Genomic DNA, 25,117 nt, shown 5'->3' with positions numbered 1-25,117 from the left:
GAACGTATATTATTTTTTTTTATTTCAAAGTACATTACATCTTGGAACACACTTCAATGATTAAATACACACGAAATAAGAATTCCTTTGCCTCTATTCAGTTACAGAAAACAAATAAAATATGTATGATAAAGCTGTGTTGAAAACAAGTAATTTTGGCATGGTTTCTTCTCAGCTCATGTTCCTTAAATTAACAAAACAAACAAAAATAAAAAAACCTAAGTAACAAAAAAACAAAATGCCTCAAACTATTCAACACTAGAATACGAAAACGTAGCACCTTGTACCAGTCAAAATATATATATATATTTTTTACTGGTTTGTAGTGGATAAGAAGCAATGATATTGAGTGGGGAGACTCAAGGATGTGATAAAATAATCATTCAACTTCATTGAAAGGGGTATAAAACATTCCCCTCCCAAACAGCTTCTTTTGGATCGGGAAGGCAGATAGTGCAAAACAAAAACTTTGATCAGATTAATTCTCTTATCAGGTGAAGGTGATTTGACTACTTTGATGTCAAATATCAGTCTGTTGTAATACAATTCCCACTGTATATTTGATGCCAAAACATGACCAACCTGCCAAAATAAATACTGTACATCATGTGCTGCTAAAATTCAAAGTAAAATTAGATCTGATGGTTTACATACATTGGTTTCTAATAAGGAACTAACGCTAACCCTAAGGCACTGCTCAAAATAAAGCTACATAATAAACAGAGATGTGAGGCAGTGAGATCTAGCTATGGAAACTGGCAAGACACATGACCTATCATGTCTCCACAACTAAAACTCAATACATCAGTAATGACAAATGGAACACCAACAGCCATACCAATTGTAGCATTGACTAGGCCTAAAATGTTACTAAAAACATTTACAGACATTTCCCCTACTGGCTGAACTTTTACTGACCAGAGGTAACAACAACCAGGTCTGCGATAGGCCCACAGTGTGGACGATAACAATACTACGCATGGTAATGCTATATGCACATTATACATACTGTGAGAGAGGCCACTCAGGATGGGAGTTCCACTCACTATCCCTTTGAGACCCCGGCTCTATCTAAAATGTAGTTTAATGCAGGTATCGATCAATAGACATTTTATTTTCAGTCAGTGCAAAACGTTTGAGTCAATGTTAGCTTAGCATAGTTCGACTGATGACTACACTCACACCCCTTCAAAACACACATATAGAAAACAAAATAAAGAAAAGAGTCGTCACCTGTGCTCTCTAAAGTCTTACAGTAGTGGTGGATATAGAGATATACATATAGATGTGCTCTAGGTTAGTGGATCAGCCGGGCATGGATAGCAGTGACGGAGCTTTAGTGTAATGTTTCAATAAGCAGTTCTGGCTACAGTAACAAGGATACATTTCTAGGGGTGATGGGTGGGTTACATTCAGCATTTACACGCAAACACGTTTGCTTTCCTTTGAGTTGTACTGTCCTGATGAAACCACTAAGTGGTGCTAAAGCACACATGAAGGATTTTTTATTTTCGAAGCTGCATATCCAAAAATGTTGTCAAAGGCAAAAAAAATTAAAATCGAATTAAAAAAACAAATAAAGATTTAGAAGATCTGTTTGGGTCAATGTTGCATGAGAAATACATCCAGGAAAATACATGTGTTTTACATGGGGCAAATTTAAGAATAAAAATATATATAGTATATTATTAAAATTAGATCCCAATCATATTTGGTATGAATGTATTTACTATAAAGACTAATTAAGGGAACCAATAAATGCTAAATTAAATATGAAATACTAAAGATATTCATAACTTAAAGTAACTGTCCAGTGAAAATCTCACTTTTTAAAAGTTGACATTCTGTTAACTCATACTCAAATAATGTTGACTCATCCTATACTTTTGTGGACAAAACATAAATTGAAGGGAAAAAAAGGACTTAAAAAAACCCACATCAAACTTGTATCTCAAACAGACCATTAAAAAAATGGCTCATTGGCTGAGCTGGCCAATCAGCTGTTGATTTGCATGACCGGTATACACCCAAAACATTCTGTTGTTGGGGTACACCCATACCACTCCAACACACAAAAACTGCTTCTTAACATAATTACTATTTCACTCATATTGTAATTAATTATAGGTCATATCTCAGAAATCTGGACAGTTTAAATATTTGGGACAACAAAGGGAGAATTATCTTATTTAAAATGACATCTTAGGGTGTTCTCTGAGAAAAGTAAAATACTGACATAGGATTAACTTACAAATAAAGTAAAACCACAAACTCCAACTGCTGTAATGACAATTTTAGGAACAGCCCTTATAATAAAAAGTTTACTTCGTGTGTACATTGGGGGAAGTGTTCCGTGAACAAAATTTTGAGCAGTACATGCAAAATCAACAACACTTAATGATTTACTGTACATGATATGCGACTCTGCATTGCCTATTCTCATAGCTACCCACAACAAAGTAGTTACTGCCTGGGCAAATATGTCATCTTGATCTTCGTGCGTTTGTCAAGTAATACATACATCTCTGTTGCCAGTGGAGACAGAACATTGGCGATCCTTTGATACAGAGTAATCAAGTTATTACCTGTTAAATACTGTTTTAGGAACGCCAATTACTTTAAAAAGATAAATAACTTAATACTGAAGAAAACATGGTATTAGGCCCATTAAAGTCATAGACAGCAGCTTTCAACGAGATTATGTCCAGTTTAGAAATGTGGTTAATGAATCTAGTCCATCTGTTGGCTTTTGTCAGATTTTCTTGTGGGGTCCTATTGGTGACCTAAGTAGTATAGTTGCAGCCTACTTCAGGTCACCGCATTACTTCGCATCTTTCCCAATCATTAAAACTGCCAGAACATATAGAGACGCTAAAGTGTATTTACAAATGTCAAGCAATAATAAGTCATGGCCAAATACGCCAATGTATAATTTTGCCCTCAACTTTCCTCATATAGTGAAAATGGTCAGGCAGCTAGTATGATAGACCTTCACTCCATACTTTCTTCAGCACCAGGTAAGACACAATTTCCACCATGAGAAAGTGAACCCAGACCCACATTGTAAACCTCCCAGATGCACAAATAAAACGTTTTTAAAAATAAACACATGAAGAAACGCAACAAAAGTGTGACAGGTGTTGCTATGTACCATGCTCAAGCCTGCCCTGCAAGTCTCCTGGCTGTGCATGCCACCCTTACCCCGAGTTCTAAACACACACACAACGCTCTTTCACACTCACACAAACACACAGACTCCAGTCCTCTATGAGCGATATTTATACATTTTATAACAAAATGATGACATGGCGAGAGGGATGGAAGACAGGTCAGTTTCCCTGATGCCACAACAACTCCTGATGTGATAGGAGAGGCATGGTAGTGGGGTGGAGACTGAGACAATGGTTATCCAATGAGCTCTCCCAACTGCCGTGTTGTGTTACGTGATGTCATAATACTCGCCAAAAAGATCATCTAAGGCCACAATGTTCATCAAGAAAGGAGTGGAAACACTGGAAATGAAGAGGAGAAAAGACAATCAGCCACACACCCTTTTTTTTTAAAGGTCCATTACGTAGTTGTGAGTATGACCTGACATTTCAGATAGAAATTAGAGTTATAGTTTAAGTTATAGTCTAAGTTTATTTTTGCTTCTTTTTGCTTTCGGTTTTCAGCTTCAAACAGCTGAAAACTACAATATTTTGGGTTATTACTGGTTATAAAGATATTCACAGCAGTCTGCTTGTTGTATAACACAATCAGGCAAACATTTTAGAAACCAGGAAACGGCAGAGCTATTTCTACCTATTGCTCGCTTAAGAAAAGCAAAAACAGTAGTACTAGATAGAAGAACATTTTCCGACAATATTAGCCTATAGGTTAGGGAGGAGTGTCTGTGTGTAGGAAATAGAGGTAAGATGGAACACACCCCTTTATTTAAGGCACTTTAACAACTACTCTTGGAGTCCTGTTTAGGAGTCGATCCCCTGTTGAGGACTTCCTCTTCATCCTCCTCCTCTTCCTCCGTCCAGCCTCCCAGACGCAGCGGGGTGGGCATACTAGACAGGTGGACTGCTGTGTGGCCGCTGTGCGTCTGCGAACCTGATTGCATAGAGGGTCGGCGCATAAGACAGTTGATCAACTGGATGTCATAACCCAACATGCTCCATCTGACTTAGCCAAGATCCTAAGTAAAACAGATGAATGACTGTTACGTACCAGTGTTGCTGATTAGATCTCTCATTGGCATTGGGTTCTGCCACTGGCCTGATGTTCTCTGGTGGGGGAGCGAGTTCTGTTGGTGGACCTAGAGACAGAAAAGGACACGTGTGCGTACTAGGGCTGACCCCATTTAGTCGACTGGTCGATAGGCTGTTGGTGGACCGAGAATTTTTTAGTCGAACAGTTGCAAAATCTTTTTTTTAATGGCACGTCTTGATTGACGCCAGTTTCAGTGGACTAATCCGTTGCGGAGGCCGTGGAGATGGCATACCAGTATCACCAGTAGTACACTTACTGTTAACACCCATCATTTCTAATCTACAATGTTTGTTTGGTTACCGTAATTTCTGTTAATGCATTCAATATTATTATTATTATTATAGTCTTTTACAGTTCTCATTGTCAGGGTGGACACGCTGTTTGCAGAGGGCACAACTTAAACTACAATTGTGAGAAACAAGTTTTGGTTTATTTCATTCCATTTACGAGTTGTCAATTTATTCACTGTTTCGTTTGGAGCGCTCCTGTCAATGTTGAGGAAGGATACGCACCCGATTACGCATAGAAGTAAGCCTTGGCTGTCGGGCCTGCATGCAAATGTAGGCTTATAAATGTGCCCATTTGGGGATCTGATAGTATTTCTGATCGTCTTAACTCTCCACCACTAATGAGCTGTGGAGCTACTAAGTAATTTTTTCTTCACCTCAAAACAGCAAGTAAAGGAGTTCTGTTTTTATATCCATTGAGAATGACAATAGTTCCTTAATGTAGCATACTTGAAAAGTATTTCCAGCTCTCTTCCTTTTGATAATCACCCAGCGAGAAAGGGAGAAACAAAATGTAATCGTCTGATCCGGTGGGAACGTCATAAAATAGGCCTACCTGATTACTTATTATCCATTGCGCAAATAGCCTACAGCTGTGCCTGTCCAGAGCTCACTGGCTCATGAAACTCCAGAATACTTTAATATAATGTTGCAAATTTGTTAGTACAATGTTTCAAGTTCCTCGCAGAAAGGTCATGCGTAGTCAGCTGCAACGTTTTTATTCGTTGGCTTTATGTATGCTAATTTTACATAGTCCCATAGGGCGGCGCACAATTGGCCCAGCATCGTCCGGGTTAGGGTTTGGCTCGGGGTAAATAAGAATTTGTTCTTAACCGACTTGCCTAAAGGTTCAATAAAATACAATTAAAATAAAAAAATAGTTGGCAATGGTAATATTTGATTAAGATTTGTATAATTGTTCATTTAGATATCATTTTTATTAAATCACATGACAATAATTTTGAGAACTTTATTATAAAAGAAATGAAACTGTTCCACGAAAATGTGCATATGAAAATCATAACTGGCACACGGATCGGTAGAAATGACAAGATAAATTGGCACTCCAAATGGGAAAAAAGTTGCCGACCCCTGGTATAGCCTATTACTGGCAACTTCGGGAGCGTAATGGCAGAATCTGCGAAGGCCAGAAGCATCAACGGGAGGTGGTGGTTCGGGAACAGGTTTTGTTTCTCCTGGTTAGGCTACCTTGATCTCTTGCTCCCTCTTGTGTAATTGTCTTAATTATTTAATCAGTGTGCTTAAAGCATCAGACAAGCTCAGTAGCCTACATATAGTTGATTTTATTAAAAACACATAGGCTGTGTCTACATATGGAATAACACACTTATTAAAGTTGACCAGCCGATTGGTCGAAAGAACAGACGACTCTTGGTCGACCAAGATTTGTTTTAGTCGGGGACAGCCCTAGTGTCACAGTTAAATAAACATAAGGACCCTGAGGTCATCCCTTTGAGGTTACCTACCTCATGCATGTAAATAGCATGGAGACTCATCTCGGCCAAGGCAAACTCTGAAAGCATTGTCGTGCTCCTGATCCGAGAGTCACTGGCTGACATGCTGAGGAAATAACAACAAGCTATTATTAGCAAGCCTAAAAAACATCTAAATACACTTTTATTCATCACTTAATCCAACCACTTTCAGCTAACCTCAATATCAAATCAATAACACACTTTTGGCTTGCAAGTATCTAATCAAGCAACACTTTTGTGTTATAGAACAACCTAAACTTTGTGTGTTGTGGAGTGCGTTTGCAGAGCGTGGAGTCTGTTTACCTACCTGTCAATGACAGTGCGGTCGCTGCAGTACATGGTGCTGTCGGGGTGGGTGGAGGGCAGGAGAACATGCGAGTGGGATCGGCTGGCGTGGGGGAGCTGGGAGTGGGAGATGGACAGCGAGGCCAGGACGCTGGCGGCGGCAGAGGCAGCCGTGCTGGGAGGGACGAAGCGGCGGTCTCGGCCGGGTAGGCCTGACGCTGTCAGAATAGGGTGGGCTAGGACACTGGCCAATAGGTTGTCAGGCTGGACAGGAAAACATAACCCAGAGATACAGAGGTCAGTATACAAGAAAGCTGAAAAATAACACAACATAATGTAATCCAATACTAAACAAAAATCTTTGAGAAATGACAATACATTGACATCATTGTTGGATGAAACCGTTTGAATGAGAGTAGGGGTGCTGATACAGAGTGTTGAGGCAAATATCTTCCTGTGTACTAACTGTGACTGACTAGGAATTGGTGGTGGTGAGTTAGTCACTCACTGCGTTGCCGGACTCGTTGGAGAGCAGTGAGGAGCAGAGCGGGGCCTCAGAGAGCAGCAGCTGGGTGGGGGGTCCTCCTTGAGCGTCCTGGTGCACCTTCTCCTTCAGATGGCTGATGAACACTGAGCTCTCCTGGGGGGGCTGCCAGTGGGGGTTCTTGATGGTGAAGTGCATCAGGGACAGCTCAGTCTTGCCGTTCTCAGCCTGCTGGTACACAGATGCCTCTGTCTGGCCCTCTGACATCCACTGCAAAGACAACCGGTTATACATCCCTCACAGGAACTTTGCCCAACAAAAATATGAATTAACACCATTATACAGAAGTAGTCACTAATATCAGGACAACAACAACACACACGAAGTGAAAACTGATTTGTAATAGCATGTACAGTATTGACTGATAACTTATCTGACAATTAACAGTGTTAGTCTCTCATTTCAACATGCAAAATTACAAATGCTTTCGTAATAATGACACGATAAATCTTTCCCAATACGGTAAACACCCTAAATGAGTGAACGGTAAAGCAGCAGAGACGACCTGAACTCACCAGTGGGTTTCCGTGGCGACGGATGTCCATCTGTGCAAAGGAGCAGATATCGCCAACTCCGACCACCTCCACGGTGAAGTTCCTGAAGAAGTCGATGATCTCCAGGGACTTGTTCCTCAGGAGGAAGATGAGGATGAAGGGTGTGACAATGGGGCTAAGCAGTTCCTCCAGGATGAACACCTAAACAGACAGAACACTGGTGAGTTATACTAGAAAGGGATTTGTATTGGGAAGATATGTTCAGACTTCAGATACGCAAGCTTAAAGGGATACGTCGGGATTTTGGTAATGCCCTTAATCTCCTTCCCCAGTCAGATGAACTCGTGCATACCATTTATGTGTCGCGGTGTTCAGTACGAAGGAAGTTGGAGGTAGTTTTGCGAGCCAATGCTAACTAGCAATGACTAGAAGTTCTTGGGTATCTGATAGCATATAGCCTGCGCCATCCTTCATTGACGTCAATGAGAGAGAGTTGCGAGAACAGTGAAGAACTCGGATCTCAAGTCTGACTACTTTACATAGTGTCACCCAAACAAATGTTTAAAGTGCTGTAACATCAATTCATTCCTGTGTGGGGAATGTCATATTATGGTGAATTCATTTGAATTGGAGTGTACATAAATAACTACTTACAATTAAAGCACTTGTTTAGGTATTGAGTCATTCAAAGAAGTCAGCCTATGTTAAGCCCTTACATGTCTGTTACAAGAACAATTTAATTTCAGACCGTATGCCATAAAGCCATATAAAGTTCAGTAATTCCTTTCCATCTAAGGTGAAGCCAATGAGCCGTCTATTTACTGTCTGGCCCTTCTCACCCACCGCTTTGTACTGAAACAGCTGTGCCACCTCGTCCCGGGTCTCACTCTTGTTGGCGTTATCCCTCCAGTGGTCTGGCATGTAGTGGATGTGAGCCAGAACACACTGCAGCAGCTGCTCCGGGCACCACACCATGTGTTCGTCTGGGATGAACGACCTGAGAGGGCATATTCACAAAGACGTCACCTCTCTTTTTCACACAACACATATGACATGGATCATGGATGGACTGGTATGTTTGTGGGTTTAACATAGGTTGAATTTCTTTATGGATAGACTTTCCCTAGAGCTCCCTCCCTTCTACCGCCTCGCTCATTCCTCATCAGATCTGTTAGAATTGGTGGAGTGGCAACCATATTGTGGAAACTAGGTTGAGCTGTTCCATACCAACTCATCCGCAATGGGAAACGGGAAGGAACGACTTCTTTGAATGAAACACAACCAGTACAAGATCATCGCGAAAGGTCACCATTCCCTCTGTGGATGCCATTTTGTCTCCTCACTCACCTGGTGATGGTGATGACCACTCCCAGCACAGTGATGGCGGTCAGGATATGCTGCACGGTCAAAACATCCTCGTCGTACACGGTCAGCGCAATGAGCACGGCCAGCACCGAGCCCGAGAAAAACGCCACGTTCTTGGCCAGCACGGTCAGCAGCGGTGAGGTGAACGAGTTCATGTACTTGGAGGTGGGCTTGTAGCCGCGGCCCAGCCTGCCGTGCAGCTCGTGGTCCAGCTCGTTGAAGTGGCGCAGGTAGAGGCGGCCGTACAGGGACCAGCGGCGTGCTCCCAGACTCCCCGGCTCCCTCCTGATGACCTCGGTGTAGCTGAAGAAGGCGTAGAGCACCTGCCACACCAGGATGAAGGGGCAGAGGAGCAGGTTGGCCACGCCCATCAGAAGAATGACCCGGCTCAGCTGCTGGGCCAGCTCCAGGCGGTTGCCTGCACGCTTGTACTTGGGGTGCAGGTTCCATTTGTTCTGGAAAAGCGATCCCGGACCCCAGAAGAGAATCAGCTCAAAGTTGTACTTGAGGCCCTGGGTGAGGAACACCAGATTGCCCAACAGGGGGAGCTGTAACTGTACAGGTAACAGGGACTTGTTGACCATGGCCACCATGTAGTTCTTGAAGCGCAGGATGCGGTGGTAGATGTCCAGCTCAGTTAGCTCCTTCTTGTGGATGCACATCTGCTGCTCCCGCTGCAGGCTGATCAGACGGTCCTGCACCTCCTGCCACGTGAAGTTACACAGCTCGCCCTGGAATGGCAAAAGGGCAGAAGTCAAAGGTGTTCAGAGATTGTACCGTGATAAGAGGGACTCGTGCGTAAGGCGGGGTGGGCATGACGACAAACATTTATCTTGACGTCTTTTGAAACCATTGTAATCCAAGCAATCTTATTTTGCTGAAACAGTTGCTAAAACTACCTCGAACCAGTTTCATGAGACTGTGGGATCACGCCTTACCATTCCGATCTTCAGTGCTTTGATGTAGAACTGTCGGATCTCCCAGTAGTGGAGGATGTTGCAGAAGACCTTGATCATCCGGTAGACCCAGAAGATGGCTGCCATGATGAGCAGGAAGATGATCCAACTGTTCTCCTGGATCCTACAGAGGAGAAGAAAGGATGACAAAGGGGGGAAAAATAAACATTTAAGATTCATGTTTTTGGTCCCTGTTTGACATCAGTGGTTCATTCCACGTAGTGGAAAATGCATGCATTTGTGAATCTGTATACAGAGGTGTGGGAAGATGGCACGAGACATTCATCAGCTGCATAAAGAGCAGGTCAAAATCATTCATTTTCACCATTGATGTATGACCAAAATAACCATCTACAAATGAGAGTAAAGGAGCCTTATGAATTTGTTGCTTTAAGACTCCTCACGGGTGACCTGAACCAACCACTTGTTGTAATTAAGCTGTGGGGCCTGAGAGGTAGAGCTCTGCTACCCGACCAGCCCGACGGGCATGTTTTTTCATCAATAACTAGGGTACGGGCAGGGCTCGGGTATCACTAAATTGATCACTAACATTTTGAAGCGGAGCCATTTGCACATGCTCTGCTGCGCATTAGACATATCTGACTAAGATCATAACATGGTGTCAGAAATGCTTCAACCTCGTCAAATATAAGACAGGAGAGATTATTTCACAAAAAATAAGTTTAGAGATGACGAAAAGTAGCTAACAGCTGTCTCATGTCTCTTCATTAAGCGGAGCAGCCCAAGTGGTGCCGTTGCTATGGATACTCACAGACTCAGGGCCGCCATAAGAGTGCATGCAGAGTGACAGAGGAGCAGCTAATGGACTTACAAAATGGAGGAAGTTATTTCTGATTTGGGAAAGGATTTGGCAGAAGCAATCGAGCCTGGGTAGGGCCTGAACGTCACTTGCATGGGTGGGGCTCGGGCTTAAAATTCACGCCCGTGCAAGGCTCTACTGAGAGGTATCTTCAGATACTGCACTCCTGTTCACAGTTTGTGGCTTGGATATGTCTCAGTAAAAGTCTCTCCTGCGTATCAGAGAATTGCTAAGAATCACCTGGGAAAGTATCCCATTTCAAAATACAGAACAAGTCACACAGGTTATTAGCTAGCTAGCCATCCTGGTAAACAAATTCAGGAGTATAATTTTGAAATTAAAAACCAAATACAAACAACGTGACAAAGTTAGGCTACTTCCTGATTTGTGTGACATCTCTTTCATTTCAAGACCAACTCAATGATGAAACGGAGAGGAGTTGGGGGGAGCAGACTAAGTCAGTAGTTCTAAAATGGTGGGACATGCTGTTCCTGGGTTAGAATTCCTAGCAGTGGTGTGTAGTCATCTTCTATATAAACACCCATTCAGTCACTGAAGTTTTTAGGGGGGGTCAACTATAACCCCGCAGTCTAGGATTGTGTGCAGAATCAGATTAACGATATTGCAAAAGACAAGCAAGATGGTTTATCCATTTTGGAAAAAGATTCCGCTGTGGTGGTGGAGGTGGGGTCTGGGTCTTGCTGCAGCACTAGGGGATGTCATGTGGTCCACAGGCTGCCTGCCCAGATTTCACAGTGATTCCTTCCAGCTACTGAGTCTCACCATTCAGGGACTATCCATTACATTGTTTTCCCTGGTACTACTCTGAACACAGATACACAAATAGCCTGCTCCAGGAACCAGTCATACACTACAGGCTGGCGGTGTTGCAACTTGCCTAGTGTTTACAAGTGTTTTAGGAGAAGGCTATGTGAATATGCAGGGCTATAAATCAGTCATAGCAAGATATATACTTAAGTGAATCTTAAAAAAAAAAAATTTTTTTTTTACACTTAATTTAGTATTTTGAAATAAACAGTTAAATGTACAGTAGTTGCTAGGCTGTATAAATCCCATAGAGAATGCTAACTAAATGCTAATGAGCACATTGCAAACATTTTATACAGTCTCAAACACCACGTGACTGGGAACTACAGGTAAGCTTCATAATGAAAAATGATGTCACAGGTGAAATGAAGCACACAATCTTCTTTATCTCCTAACGTATTGCACAAGTTGACTGCAGGTACTTACTTAAAAAGTAGCTACAAATATTCAAATGTATAAAAGATATTGAAAGAAATTGTTTCAATGCTGTTGACGGCATTGAAAAACCATCCCATGGCTATTTCCAAATAACCCAGTATGTTGCACGGAACTTAATTTCTCTTTCAGATATGTCTTTGACAGAGAAGTCATGAGTACCAAAGCTTTTGCTCGGTAGGCATAACTAACAAAGCTCTTCAACACAAGGTTTCACAGCACGCATTACTCAAATAATCAAACTTCACTAAAAACAGCAGCCCTTCCCTCGGTCCATTGAACACAATTAGACTTAAGTGCTCGACAGCAATCCAAATTAGTTCAATTAATGACCACTTCCAATTAGGTAATAGGAAAGACAATAATAAGACTGCCACTCAAAAGAGCTCATTTTACAATTAACATCTCTGATACACAACTAAATGGACTCATCATAATGTTCTGAGTGGAAGAATAACCCAAAGGCCATGTGAAAGTAGGCCAATGCTCTGTGCTCCACATTGTATCTCTATGAATGTGAGCCCATCTTACAGTAAAACCATATCTCACACAAATCTAATAAGCAAATATTAGCCTCGGAATGACTGGTCATAATCACATTATGCTGGACAAATAAAATCCCTTTTTTCAACCCTGATGAAGTTCTGCAGGCTCTAGATATATATATATATATACCCTGGTATTACTGTGGCCTTGTCAATACACAATTTAAATGAAAAAGGATTTAGATTCTGACATTGGTTGTGGTAAGACAAGTGTACATCAGGGACGTGTACATCATGCACTCAAGCACCTTCGTTTCTGCCAGATCATGTACAAAAACAATAAACCTGAACTGGCAAGAGATAACTATCTCTACTCAACTACACATTCTTATAGCCAACCACACACACACAAAAGTTTGGGGTCACTTAGAAATGTCCTTGAAAGAAAAGAAAATGTATTGTTCATTAAAATAACATCAAATTCATCAGAAACATAGTGTAGACATTGTTTCGGTTGTCCTCTAGCTGGAAAGGGTAGATTTTTATGGAATATCTACATAGGCGTAGAGGCCCGTTATCAGCAACCATCACTCCTGTGTTCCAATGGCAAGTTGTGTTAGATAATCCAAGTTAATCATTTTAAAAGGCTAATTGATCGTTAGAAAACCCTTTTGCAATTACATTAGCACGGCTGAAAACTGTTGTTCTAATTAAAGAAGCAATAAAACTGGCCTTCTTTACACTAGTTGAGTATCGGGAGCATCAGCATTTGTGGGTTCGATTGCAGGATCAAAATGGCCAGAAACAAAGAACTTTCTTCTGAAACTCAGTCTATTCTTGTTCTGAGAAATGACGGCTATTCCATGCGAGAAAATGCCAAAATTATAAACTTGGAATAGCTAACACAACGTGCCATTGGAACACAGGAGTGATGGTTGCTGATAACGGGGCCTCTGTATGCCTACGTAGATATTCCATAAAAAATCTGCCGTTTCCAGCGACAATAGTCATTTACAACATTAACAATGTCTACACTGTATTTCTGATCAATTTTATGTTATTTTAAATGGACTAATATTTTTTGCTTTTCTTTCAAAAACAAGGACATTTCTAAGTGACCCCAAACTTTTGAACGGTAGTTTATATATACAGTTGAAGTCAGAAGTTTACATACACTCAGGTTGGAGTCATTAAAACTCGTTTTTCAACCACTCCACAAATCTCGTTAACAACCTATAGTTTTGTTAAGTCGGTTAGGACATCTACTCTGTGCATGACAGGTCATTTTTCAAACAATTGTTTACAGACAGATTATTTCACTGTATCACAATTCCAATGGGTCAGAAGTTTACATACACTAAGTTGACTGTGCCTTTAAACAGCTTAGAAAATTCCAGAAAATGATGTCATGGATTTAGAAGCTTCTGATAGGCTAATTGACATCCTTTGAATCAATTGGACGTGTACCTGTGGATATATTTCAAGGCCTACCTTCAAACTCAGTGTCTCTTTGCTTGACATCATGGGAAAATCAAAAGAAATCAGCCAAGACCCCAGAAAAAAAAATTGTAGACCTCCACAGGTCTGGTTCATCCTTGGGAGCAATTTCCAAACGCATGAAGGTACCACGTTCATCTGAACAAACAATAGTACGCAAGTATAAACACCATGGGACCACGCAGCCGTCATACCGCTCAGGAAGGAGATGCGTTCTGTCTCCTAGAGATGAACATACTTTAGTGTGAAAAGCGCAAATCAATCCCAGAACAACAGCAAAGGACCTTATGAAGATGCTGGAGGAAACAGGTACAAAAGTATCTATATCCACAGTAAAACCAGTCCTATATTGATAAAACCTGAAAGGCCGCTCAGCAAGGAAGAAGCCACTGCTCCTAAACCGCTTTAATAAAGCCAGACTACGGTTTGCAACTGCACATGGGGACAAAGATTGTGCATTTTGGAGAAATGTCCTCTGGTCTGATGAAACAAAAATAGAACTGTTTGGCCATAATGACCATCGTTATGTTTGGAGGAAAAAGGGGGAGGCCTGCAAGCCGAAGAACACCATCCCAACCGTGAAGCACGAGGGTGGCAGCATCATGTTGTGGGGGTGCTATGTTGCAGGAGGTACTGCTACACTTCACAAAATAGATGGCATCATGAGGATGGAAATTTATGTGGATATATTGAAGCAACATCTCAATATCAGTCAGGAAGTTAAGGCTTGGTCGCAAATGGGTCTTCCAAGTGGACAATTACCCCAAGCATACTTCCAAAGTTGTGGCAAAATGGCTTAAGGACAACAAAGTCAAGGTATTGGAGTGGCCATCACAAAGCCCTGACCTCAATCCCATAGAAAATTTGTGGGCAGAACTGAAAAAGCGTGTGCGAGCAAGGAGGGCTACAAACCTAACTCACTTACACCCGCTCTGTCAGGAGGAATGGAACAAAATTCACCCAACTTATTGTGGAAAGCTTGTGGAACGCTACCCAAAACGTTTGACCCAAGTTAAACAATTTAAAGGCAATGCTACCAAATACTAATTGAGTGCATGTAAACTTCTGATCCACTGGGAATGTGATGAAATCATTCCCTCTACTATAATTCTGACATTTCACATTCTTAAAATAAAGTGATGATCCTAACTGACCTAAGACAGGGAATTTTTACTCGAAGTAAATGTCAGGAATTGTGAAAACTGAGTTTAAATGTATTTGGCTAAGGTAAATAAACTTCCGACATCAACTGTATATATACACACACACATAATCCATCTACCAATACATCTATTAACAGGCTGACTACACCGCTCGCGTCGTGTGCGCGAGCATTGCAAAATAAATTTAGAAATCTATATTATTCAATTATTGCACCCACACTTCTCGCGCGTGCCAACGAGCGTCTGCGTTGCCAAGGGCAAAAATAGAAATCAGTTCTATTTGTGACGCAGATCGCACTGCAAGTCCTGCCTCTCCCATCTCCTCATTGGTTTATAGAAGCAGGTACCCACGTGCCATCTCCTCATTGGTCATACCCACGTGCAATCTCCTCATTGGTCATACCCACGTGGGTGACTGAAAGACGAACGAGGTCAGTGGCGGTAATGCACCTCATTTATTAAAGTTGCCAATTGCAATACAAAGTCAAGATAAGAAAAAGCCTAGAAGGAGATGACTAGAAACGATTCGATTCACCGTTTTATGTTTGGATTAATTGCTGGAGTAGAGGACCTTTTGCATTTCAGGTAAAATAAAAACTCAATGTTTATATCCCAGGACAAATTAGCTGGCAACAGCAAGCTAGCTAAATAGGACAAATTAGCTAGCAAGTGCAAGCTAGCTAGCTAAATTACCATAATTCTTTAATGCTTTTCGACCTGTCCCCAAATTAATGTAATTGGTTCAGAGTTTGTTTTAATATTTTAACCTGCGTGTCGTGATCACGTTTGGTGTGGGGGGACAAAATAAATGTATGCACTATGGCGCAAGATTGCGCACACGCTCAGCCGGTTTGGGTTCCGTGTAAGACAATACTGATTGACGTACCTCTCAGTGCACTGCTGGCTTGGTAGGATGGCATCAGGCAGAGTGACCTTGTTTCTGTCCAGGGGGTTCTGGCCAGGTCCTGTATGGTTCACTGCCCGATTGGCAAACAGGATATCATACTCCACACAGTTGAACAGGAATGTTGTGAATGTGACCACAAACAGGAACTGACTGCAATAAGGAGTTTGAGATGTTGGGGTTAAACATTAGCCGATATAAACTTTGAATATTGTCTTAAAAAGTAAAAAATATCTTACAATAGCATGAGGATTGTAAATAAATCGATATACTTACAAAAGTTCAAAGAACTCTGATAACATCATACAGGCAAAGCCATTCTTCTGATGGAACTGATAGATGTGGAAATTCAAGTTAAGAAAAACAAAGAATTAAAGGGAAATTCCACCTCATAACTTCATATTCATCATCTCCAACACCATACCAGTGTATACATAAGTGAGGTGTCTACATATGCGTTTCTATAAAGACAATAAGGTCCAAAAATATGCTTCTCTGTAACACCACAAGGTAGGATTTAAAAGTAAAAAGACAGTTATTTTTAAAACCTGCAAAGAGTTTAGCCAGGGGGAGGGTATTTTCTTGCTCTCACGTCACCGCAAATCAAACATGTTCAAAAATCACTCGTTTTTTATGCTTTAACTTTTGATGTCATCATGTACAACTTTTTAAATTTGATTATTTTCTACAAAAAGTCGAATTTCAGCATTTTGACATATGTAGACAATGATATTGTGCTGGAGATAATGAAATTGAGGTTGAAAAGTGGTGGAATTGCCCTTTAAGGGTTGTCACACCCTACAAAACAATTACTCTGAAGTAACCTTTGATGCTTAATCGAATAATAACCATGTATGTTTTTATTTATTTTTTAAAGTAGACCTAATACATCCCATGGAGAAAGAAAGAAAACAACAAAGCAACTTGAAGTGAACCAGTCTGGCATCAATATCATTAAAGTACAGAGCATTTGTTCTGGAAGAACACACATAATTGAAAGTCGTTCTCCTGAGGCAAGTGCCTAATTTAAAGTCACTGTGCATCATAAATTGCATTTGTATCTTGCGACATCATACAGCCTGAATTAGATTAAAATGTCAAAACTGTGTCTGAAATTGCTTCTTTATAAATTAGATCATTAGGTGACAGTAGAGAAACACACATTATAAAGCTGCATTTTTAAACATCATCTTGAAAGAAATTATTCATACCAACCCAATAAGCCACAGCATATACAGTGTCTTCGGAAAGTATTCAGACCCTTTGACTTTTTCCACATTTTGTTACATTACAGCCTTATTCTAAAACTGAGAAAATAAAACAATTTCCTCAGCAATCTACACACAATACCCCATAATGACAAAGTGATAACAGGTTTGTAGAAATGTTAACAAAACATAAGTATTCGGACACTTTGCTATGAGACCTGAAATTGAGCTCAGGTGCATCCTGTTTCCATTGATCATCCTTGAGATGTTCCTACAACTTAATTGGAGTCCATCTGTGGTAAATTCAATTGATTGGACATGATTTGGAAAGTTTCACACTTGTCTATATAAGGTCCCACAGTTGACAGTGCATGTCAGAGCAAAATCCAAGCCATGAGGTTGAAGGAATTGTCCGTAGAGCTCCGAGACAGGATTGTGTCGAGGCACAGATCTAGGGAAGGGTACCAAAACATTTCTGCAGCATTGAAGGTCCCCAAGAACACTGTGAACTCCATTATTCTTAAAGGGAAAAAGTTTGGAACCACCAAGACTCTTCATAGAGCTGGCTGCCGGGCCAAACTGAGAAATCGGGGGAGGAGGGCCTTGGTCAGGGCGGTGACCAAGAACCCAATGGTCACACTGACAGAACTCTAGAGTTCTTCTGTGGAGATGGGAGAACCTTCCAGAAGGACAACCATCTTTGCAGTACTCCACCAATCAGGCCTTTATGGTAGAGTGGCCCGACAGAAGCCACTTCTCAGTAAAAGGCACATGACAGCCTGCTTGGAGTTTTCTAAAGGCACTCAGACCATGAGAAACAAGATTCTCTGGTCTGATGAAACCAAGACGGAACTCTTTGGTCTGAATGCCAAGCGTCACGTCTGGAGGAAACCTGGCACCAACCCTACGGTGAAGTGTGCTGTGGGTATGTTTTTCAGTGGCAGGGACTGGGAGACCAATCAGGATCAAGGCAAAAATGAACGGTGCCAAGTACTGAGAGATCCTTGATGATAACCTGCTCCAGAGTGCTCAGGACCTGGGACTGTGGCGAAGGTTCACCTTCCAACAGGACAACGACCCTAAGAACACAGCCAAGACAATGCAGGAGTGGCTTCGGAACAAGTTTTGAATGTCCTTGAGTTGCCCAGCCAGAACCTGGACTTGAACCCGATCGAACATCTCTGGAGAGACCTGAAATTAGCTGTGCAGCATCACTCCTCATCCAACCTGACAGAGCTTGAGAGGATCTGCAGAGAAGAATGGGAGAAACTCCCCAAAAACAAGTGTACCAAGCTTGTAGTGCCATACCCAAGAAGACTCAAGGCAGTAATTGCTGCCAAAAGGTGCTTCAACAAAGTAAAGGGTCTGAATACTTATGTAAATGTGATATTTAAGTTTTTACTTTTTAGGAAATTAGCAAAAAAATATATAATTTAAACTGTTTTTGCTTTGTCGTGATGGGGTATTGTGTAGATTCAATTTTAGAATAAGGCTGTAACCTGACAAAATGTGGAAAAAGTCAAGGGGTCTGAACACTTTCCGAAGGCATTGTATATTGCCAGAGAAACATGTTTTATCACAACATTTGTTAAAAGGATATTCTTGTGAAAAAGTTGTCCAGATTCTTGATATGGTGCCATGAGTCTGCAAATTTGGGGTGGGAAAAAAGAGATTTAAAGAAACCATTACTTTTTTCCCCCCTCAACAAAACAGCAACAACAGTTTTGATCAGGTATGATTCGAAGAAAACAACAACTTTAAGTGAATCTAGTGCCTGTGCTTATAAGTGATTGGGGGGAGGGAATCAATAGTTACATATAGGGATACTTATTTTGATGATACATTGTATCGTTTTGACAATATTGCAATATTATTTTTGTGCTAGTTGGCTGTACCTGCACCAAAACTCCAGTATTTTTCCTTCATACTTTGTCCTCCATTTTCTTTTTAAATAGAAAGACAATTTGTTTTAGCACTTTTATTTCCATGACTGATCAAAACTCGTTTTGTCATGGCTCTCGTCCCTTTGCAGCAGATACTGTATATGGTGAGCAATATGTTTGGAACATCGAATCACAATACATATAGAATTGTGAGAATCCTAATGCCTATCATATCGGCACCTAAATATCGAGATAACATCTTATCGTGAGGTCCATGGGAATTCCCATTCCTAGTGCTTATAGGAAACAGGAATCGTGTCATTACAAGAAATCACATATCTCTCCAAATCATATTGTACTATAAGATAGCGTTATGTCTAGCCCTGATAGCTAGGACAATATATGTTATGTAATATAACTGGTACAGTACCTCTCAGGCCCTCTGGCACATGTACTAATAGGTCCTCTTCCCCGTGAGGTGAGTCCTCCTCAAAGTCCTCAATCCGCTGGTACTCCTGGTAGGTTTCTAAGTTGGCCATAGTGCTTCACATTCTCCCTGCACCTCCTCCAACAGGCAAGTTGGGAACACACACACACAGTGTTATTGTGGCGTTGGTTTTCTATGCAGTTGCTACCTAGTTAACAACATTCGTTTAAACGAAATCAGACAGGTGAGGGGGGTTGCTAGGTAACTTACTGTACGTTAACTATTATGCTAACGTTAGCTATATAACATTAACGTTACATACAATGTGGCGTTGAATGGTTACCTATCACCAACAAAGCAATAAACCAGCAAGTAGCTAGCAAGGTATGTAGTTAACTGTTCTTACCACTCTCAGCTTATTTTCTTGCTAGTCAGTCAGCCAACGTTCCTCGTTGATCCGTGACTGTCTTGACGTTATGCTGATACGGTACCGTTACGTTAGCTATGTGGCTAGCTAGCTGTTGTTCCCTTCTCGGTCCATTCGCTGGATTCTGATTTCAAGTGGCCTGGATTTCTACGTTAATTGTCGCGCTATTAGCTAGAATATCCACTGTTATATATATAACTAATAACCATTTAGGGTTGATAACTATTTATGGTAGATAACCGCGTTAGCTAGCTAGATCATTTGAGGTGGGCTTCCACTGTTCTGTCTTTCACAAACAAACCTCAACGAAACATCATTTGACGTCACTTGGTTTTAACGATCGTCACTTCCTCAAGACGATTTCCCCATTCCCCTTTTCACAAATGGAAGACATCGTTGTCAATGATGATCAAGAAAATGAGCAATAAATTTTTTTAGTTATTGCCATATTGTTTTTCGTGAGCAAAATGCATGTTTTGTTATTATTGCCAAATACAGTCAAATGTAAATTAGATGCATTCTGGGATTTGTGTCAATATGGCAGCCTGGATGTTGTTCAAGCTTGTAGCCAAAGAACTAACCCTGTTGTACACTTCTGAGCTAAGTGCTCAGTTTATTTGCATTTTGTTAAATTTCCGTGAAAAAAATAAATTCAACACCACAGCAACACAAGATTTATATAGACAGCCACGTTAGGACAACTTGCTAGTCGACTAATGCCGGTAGCCAGCTGATCAGGGGCCTGTTGCACAAAACTAGGATAAGGGATTAAGCCAGGATATCTTGGTGATCCTGGCTCAATTGATCCGTAATCCGGTTGCACTAAAGATGGATAGGGGGCAGGAGGATATGTTATGGTATAAATTACCATGGAGATTTATTCTGTGGAGCTAGCCTGCTCCAGACCAGGCTAAATTCCAGGATCTATTTAATCTCATCCCTAATGTCAGTCAGCAGTCACCACAAATGGAAACCAATATTTATTTCACTGCTCACTATACATTGTTATCACATATAACTAGACCCACTGTTATTATTTAAACGTTTGTGATCATTAATTTCAATGATTTTGGATAAAAAATGATTTTTAGATGATGTTGCTATCATTAGATAATTTACAGTTTCCCATAGACTATAAGGCTATATATAAAATGATAGAATATTAGGGCCACAGAGGGGAAAAAAACACAAGTCATAATATTGTAACCAGTTGTTTTAAAGGAGGACAGTTGTTAAAATGACAGATGTGGGGCATTTCGTGAAATTGTACTTCAGTATGGTTTCATAAACAAAGACATGCTGATGTGCCAGAATATTAAGTATCACATTGTCATAAGTATCAAAACTGTAAAAACAATATGTAGCTTTTCTGCAGAAAGAACCAGCCTCATAAATTTATGACTTTATCCTTTTTCTTCAGTGTGGCCCTAGTACTCTGTCATATAAACAAATACACATTCCATATGAATATAAAAACACAATGTGTAACATTATGTTCCTTTATTGAATAAGGACAAAACAAAGGAGGTAAACCATCAGCTCCTTTCGAAACTGAAGTCACAGTGACTCTACAAGATGGAAAGCACAGAATCCAAGCATATTATACAAAATGATACATACACATTCAAAGGTCTGTATATAACACACCCTGCATGTCTGCACACTAAAATAAATGCAGGACAAATCCATACACATCAACTGAACAGACAAATGAATGGATGCAGTAGCCTCCCTGCAGCCTTGTATTACACACAGTATACCGCACAAACATCATAAGAGGCCAAATTCGTCAAAAAACGAACCCAAAAAAAACCAAATTCCTCTGCCACTGCAGGACATATTTAACCAAAATTGAAAGCACACATACTAACTAAAATAATTCAACACATATTGGTCCCTCAGCAGCCGACCACTGTCGTCATCAGGGAAGATTGCCGGATTGTCCCAGTCCATGGCTGGTGGCACTCTGGGGGCCCTCTCCTTCCTCAGGCAGGCCACATTGTGGAGGACAGCACAAGCCACAGTAATATCACATGCCCTAACAGGGCTGACCCTTAATTTGTGAAGGCAGTGAAAGCGTGCCTTCAGGAGGCCAAAGGTCATTTCAACTCTGGCCCTGGTCCTGGCATGGGCATGGTTGTAGGCCTGCTGTGCTTCCTGGGGGTCTGTGAAAGGTGTCAGGAGAAAAGGCTGGCAGCCATACCCCCTGTCTCCCAGCAACACACCAGAGAATTCACCTGTCAACACAAAATCTCATCATTACTACCTCATAAACACAGTGATATTCTTGACACAGCCATGATGGTTATAAATAGGGGTTGTGTGGCTTACCTTGTGATAGGCACTGATAGATTTCAGAGGCCCGAAAGATTCTGGAGTCATGGACTGAGCCAGGCCATTTTGCCACAACATTGCTGATCACACAGTCAGCATTGCAGACCATCTGAAATCATAAGATGAGGAATATTACACCAATCAATGCACATCACTGGCAATGCAGAGTGTTCGTCAATGGACAATATCAAAAAGTTATGTTCACCTGAACATTAATGCTGTGAAAGGATTTCCTATTCACAAAATCGGCCTCATGGGCACCTGAGGGGGCTTTTATCCTTATGTGTGTGCAGTCCACTGCACCAATGACATTGGGGAAACCTGTCACAAAGTAATGAGTATCCTACTATGTGTTAACAGTTGTCCCGTAATTTGTAGATCCTCTTACCTGCAATCCTATAGAACTCCTCTTTGATGTCACAGAGTCTTCTGTGGCCAGGGAAGGAGATGAAGACATCTGCTAATGCTTTGATAGCCAGACACACACTCCTTATTGTGCGGCAAATTGTGGCCTTGTTCAGCTGTTCTGCATCCCCCACTGAGTACAGGAAGGCTCCACTAGCAAAAAAGCGCAAGGCCACACAAACCATTTGCTCCACACTCAGTGCATGGCTCCGTGCAGTGCGGTGCTTAATCCTGGGACCCAGTAGTCTGCATAGATACCTGATGCCATCTGCAGAAAACCTGTATCTTTCATATAGATGGTCATCAGGGAAGGCCAGTGGGTCCAACCGGTCCCTGAAGACCCTTTCTCGCCTGAAGGCTCTCCTCAGCACAAGTGCTTCTTCATCCACCACATCTCGCACGAATGGGCATGCCATTGTCAGAGCAGAAAGGAACACACAATTTTGGGCCTTCATATAGGCTAGTGGCCACACCTGGTGCTGGGGGGGTGGGCAAAAGAGGGCGATGCCTTATAACGATGACTTGGTTGTACTGATTGCTGGGAAAATAAAAAAAAACTTAGAAAGATGCCACCGTCCTGTGTGCTCACAATAAGAGCTCATATGTCATGGCTCACTTGACTTTACGAGAATATACCTAATTTTTATTTTGAGCTGTGTCATCTTCTTGGAGCTGGGGGAGGAAAGAAAAATAATGATTAATACATTTGTGTTACAGTTAGCATACAGTGTACATTGAAGGCATATCTCACCTCCCTCTCAAGTTTTTTTATTTCAAGGTCCAGTTTCCTAATTGTCCTCTTTTTTATTTCGGACTCCAGTGCAAGATTTTCCATCTTTTTCTTCTTGTACTGAATGTCTATGTCTGCCAGTTCTATTTGGCGCCGGAGGTGGTTGCCATACAACTTTCTGATAGCTTGTGAGCTCTGTGAACACAATACAATTAGCGCAGCTGGAATTTGGCAGGATGTGGTGTCCTTTTATTAATACGCACTATGTTGCCAGGCTGGTTTTCCCACTGTATAGCATCTGGGTCCTGTAAAAGAAATTAGATTTTTTGATTTTGATGAGGACTCCTCACCATTGTAGAGTAAATAGTACTTTCACAGTCTTAACATGATACCTCATGCCTTCTGGAATCCAGAGAGATGGTCTCCTCCTCATCATCGTCTCCATCATGTGCTGTTGCTGCTGCACTGGGGCCTTCACCCTATCACATTTAATCGGATTCATATTGAAGCTAGTAGACAAGACATGCCAGGCCTACAGTATGCCTTTGATGGAGTACTCACTGGATCAGCATCGTCTGGTGCTTGTGCTGGTGGCTCTAACAGGAACACAGTGCTGCCAGACACTGCAAGGCAATAGGTAAACCAAAGTCAGACAGTCCAAATTGATTCAATATGAATGTGGTTGTATCCCATGTAGAGATGGAAGGACATACCTTGAATGAAGCGGGTGGCATCTTGGGAGGAACCTATGCTCGTCTCTTTCCCCCCAGGGATCCCCTCTAAGACGGGCCTGCCTTTATTTAGCTCCAAGGCCATGTCCTCTGCTGGGGTAAGGTCAGCCTTTGGTGACCCACCACCCGTGCCTTGTCTGTGGGTATTCTTTTTCACTGCTAAAACAGTACAGACAATGTGTGAGCAGGCACCTTCTGGGTACAATATATGCTTGTGCTTTGTTAAATATTAGTCAGGGACCATACCATTCTGCAGAATGTTCTTGTATTTGATTTTGACCTGCTGCCATGTCCGTTTTGGCCCGTTCATGTTTAATCTACACACACACACACACACACACACACATTTAATGGAGTCACACTGCAAAAAATTACTTGGTATTTTTGTCTTGTTTTCAGTAAAAATATCAAAAAATTTATCATAGCTTTATACAGTGTGATGGAGTTACTTTACACAATTTCACTCATATCTGCAGTGCATTTCAATTAAAAATTTAACCGTTTCATAATTACAGTACAACTGCATTTTTGGAGATGTGAATTAAATATTTGAATTGTAATTGTGATGTTTCAGCGGAGCGGTGAGTGTGTAATTGTGCACTACTTACGCATTCAGGCGGTCTGCAATACTTTGCCACGCTTTTTCTCTTTGCTTTATCACTGTGGCGGTGTTGCCTTTCTTCTTAATTATATCTTTTACCTCCTCGTATGCCTCCATGAGGATTTGTGCTTCCGACGGGGAAAAGTACGCGGCTCTAGTTGCCATGGTAAATCAGTTAATCTGTGATCTGTGGCGGGGTCTATTTGAGTGAGCCGTGAGCGCGCACCTATCCAGGATTGGTTTCACCTGGCTTAATGAATCCGTGTCTGCTCATCCTGGCTTGGTCTTTGTGCAACCAATTAAGCCTGGACGCACATGTTTTGGCTTCATTGAGCTCAGCTGAGTCATTTATCCCGGATGTCTTAATTCTACTTTTGTGCAACAGGCCCCAGGTGTGTAATCGTTAGCCAAACACCTGCAAAAAAAGTTTATATTGCACAAATTCAGGTAGGTTCCTCCCCGTTTCGTTCAGTTTGCTTCCGTTTAAGAAACGTTTGCAACATAATCGGCGTAATGAATACGCCCCTGATGAATTAGTTCACCTCTGTCCCA

General features: G+C 41.5%; 2 protein-coding genes across 5 annotated transcripts; both read right to left on the bottom strand.

The window, feature by feature from the left end:
- LOC139560207 (autophagy-related protein 9A-like) lies at nt 1-20,080 on the bottom strand. 2 transcript variants are annotated; one of them, XM_071376766.1, is made up of 15 exons: nt 19,744-20,080; nt 19,341-19,475; nt 18,628-18,671; nt 16,096-16,160; nt 15,802-15,972; nt 9,670-9,811; nt 8,714-9,462; nt 8,210-8,363; nt 7,388-7,567; nt 6,837-7,082; nt 6,351-6,592; nt 6,035-6,128; nt 4,219-4,306; nt 3,929-4,101; nt 1-3,512 (listed from the first exon to the last, which is right to left on the bottom strand). In XM_071376766.1, the coding sequence occupies exons 2-14, from the start codon at nt 19,447-19,449 to the stop codon at nt 3,947-3,949; spliced, it is 2,439 nt and encodes an 812-aa protein (XP_071232867.1). In that variant the 5' UTR covers nt 19,450-19,475; nt 19,744-20,080; the 3' UTR covers nt 1-3,512; nt 3,929-3,946. The 2 variants fall into 2 exon arrangements, with proteins under 2 accessions (XP_071232867.1, XP_071232869.1); XM_071376768.1 differs by lacking the exons at nt 18,628-18,671; nt 19,744-20,080 and having other exon boundaries at nt 16,096-16,151; nt 19,341-19,472.
- A 1,148-nt stretch (nt 20,081-21,228) lies between these two features.
- Nucleotides 21,229-24,968, bottom strand: LOC139560208 (putative nuclease HARBI1). Of its 3 annotated transcripts, XM_071376771.1 has the most exons (10): nt 24,573-24,968; nt 24,211-24,281; nt 23,947-24,123; nt 23,795-23,856; nt 23,626-23,712; nt 23,497-23,538; nt 23,255-23,428; nt 23,140-23,175; nt 22,096-23,041; nt 21,229-22,001 (listed from the first exon to the last, which is right to left on the bottom strand). In XM_071376771.1, the coding sequence occupies exons 1-8, from the start codon at nt 24,728-24,730 to the stop codon at nt 23,140-23,142; spliced, it is 807 nt and encodes a 268-aa protein (XP_071232872.1). In that variant the 5' UTR covers nt 24,731-24,968; the 3' UTR covers nt 21,229-22,001; nt 22,096-23,041. The 3 variants fall into 3 exon arrangements, with proteins under 3 accessions (XP_071232872.1, XP_071232870.1, XP_071232871.1); XM_071376769.1 differs by having other exon boundaries at nt 22,096-22,207; nt 22,304-22,419; nt 22,487-23,041; ... (1 more) ...; nt 23,626-23,856; nt 23,947-24,281; XM_071376770.1 differs by lacking the exons at nt 23,947-24,123; nt 24,211-24,281; nt 24,573-24,968 and having other exon boundaries at nt 22,096-22,207; nt 22,304-22,419; nt 22,487-23,041; nt 23,140-23,538; nt 23,795-23,809.
- Between the last annotated feature and the right edge of the window lie 149 nt (nt 24,969-25,117).

This window comes from Salvelinus alpinus, chromosome 30 (genome assembly GCF_045679555.1).
Source record: "Salvelinus alpinus chromosome 30, SLU_Salpinus.1, whole genome shotgun sequence".
In the NCBI taxonomy this organism is placed as follows: domain Eukaryota; kingdom Metazoa; phylum Chordata; class Actinopteri; order Salmoniformes; family Salmonidae; genus Salvelinus; species Salvelinus alpinus.
The sequence above is the reverse complement of the archived record's forward strand: the minus strand, read 5'-3'. Positions and strand labels throughout refer to the sequence as shown.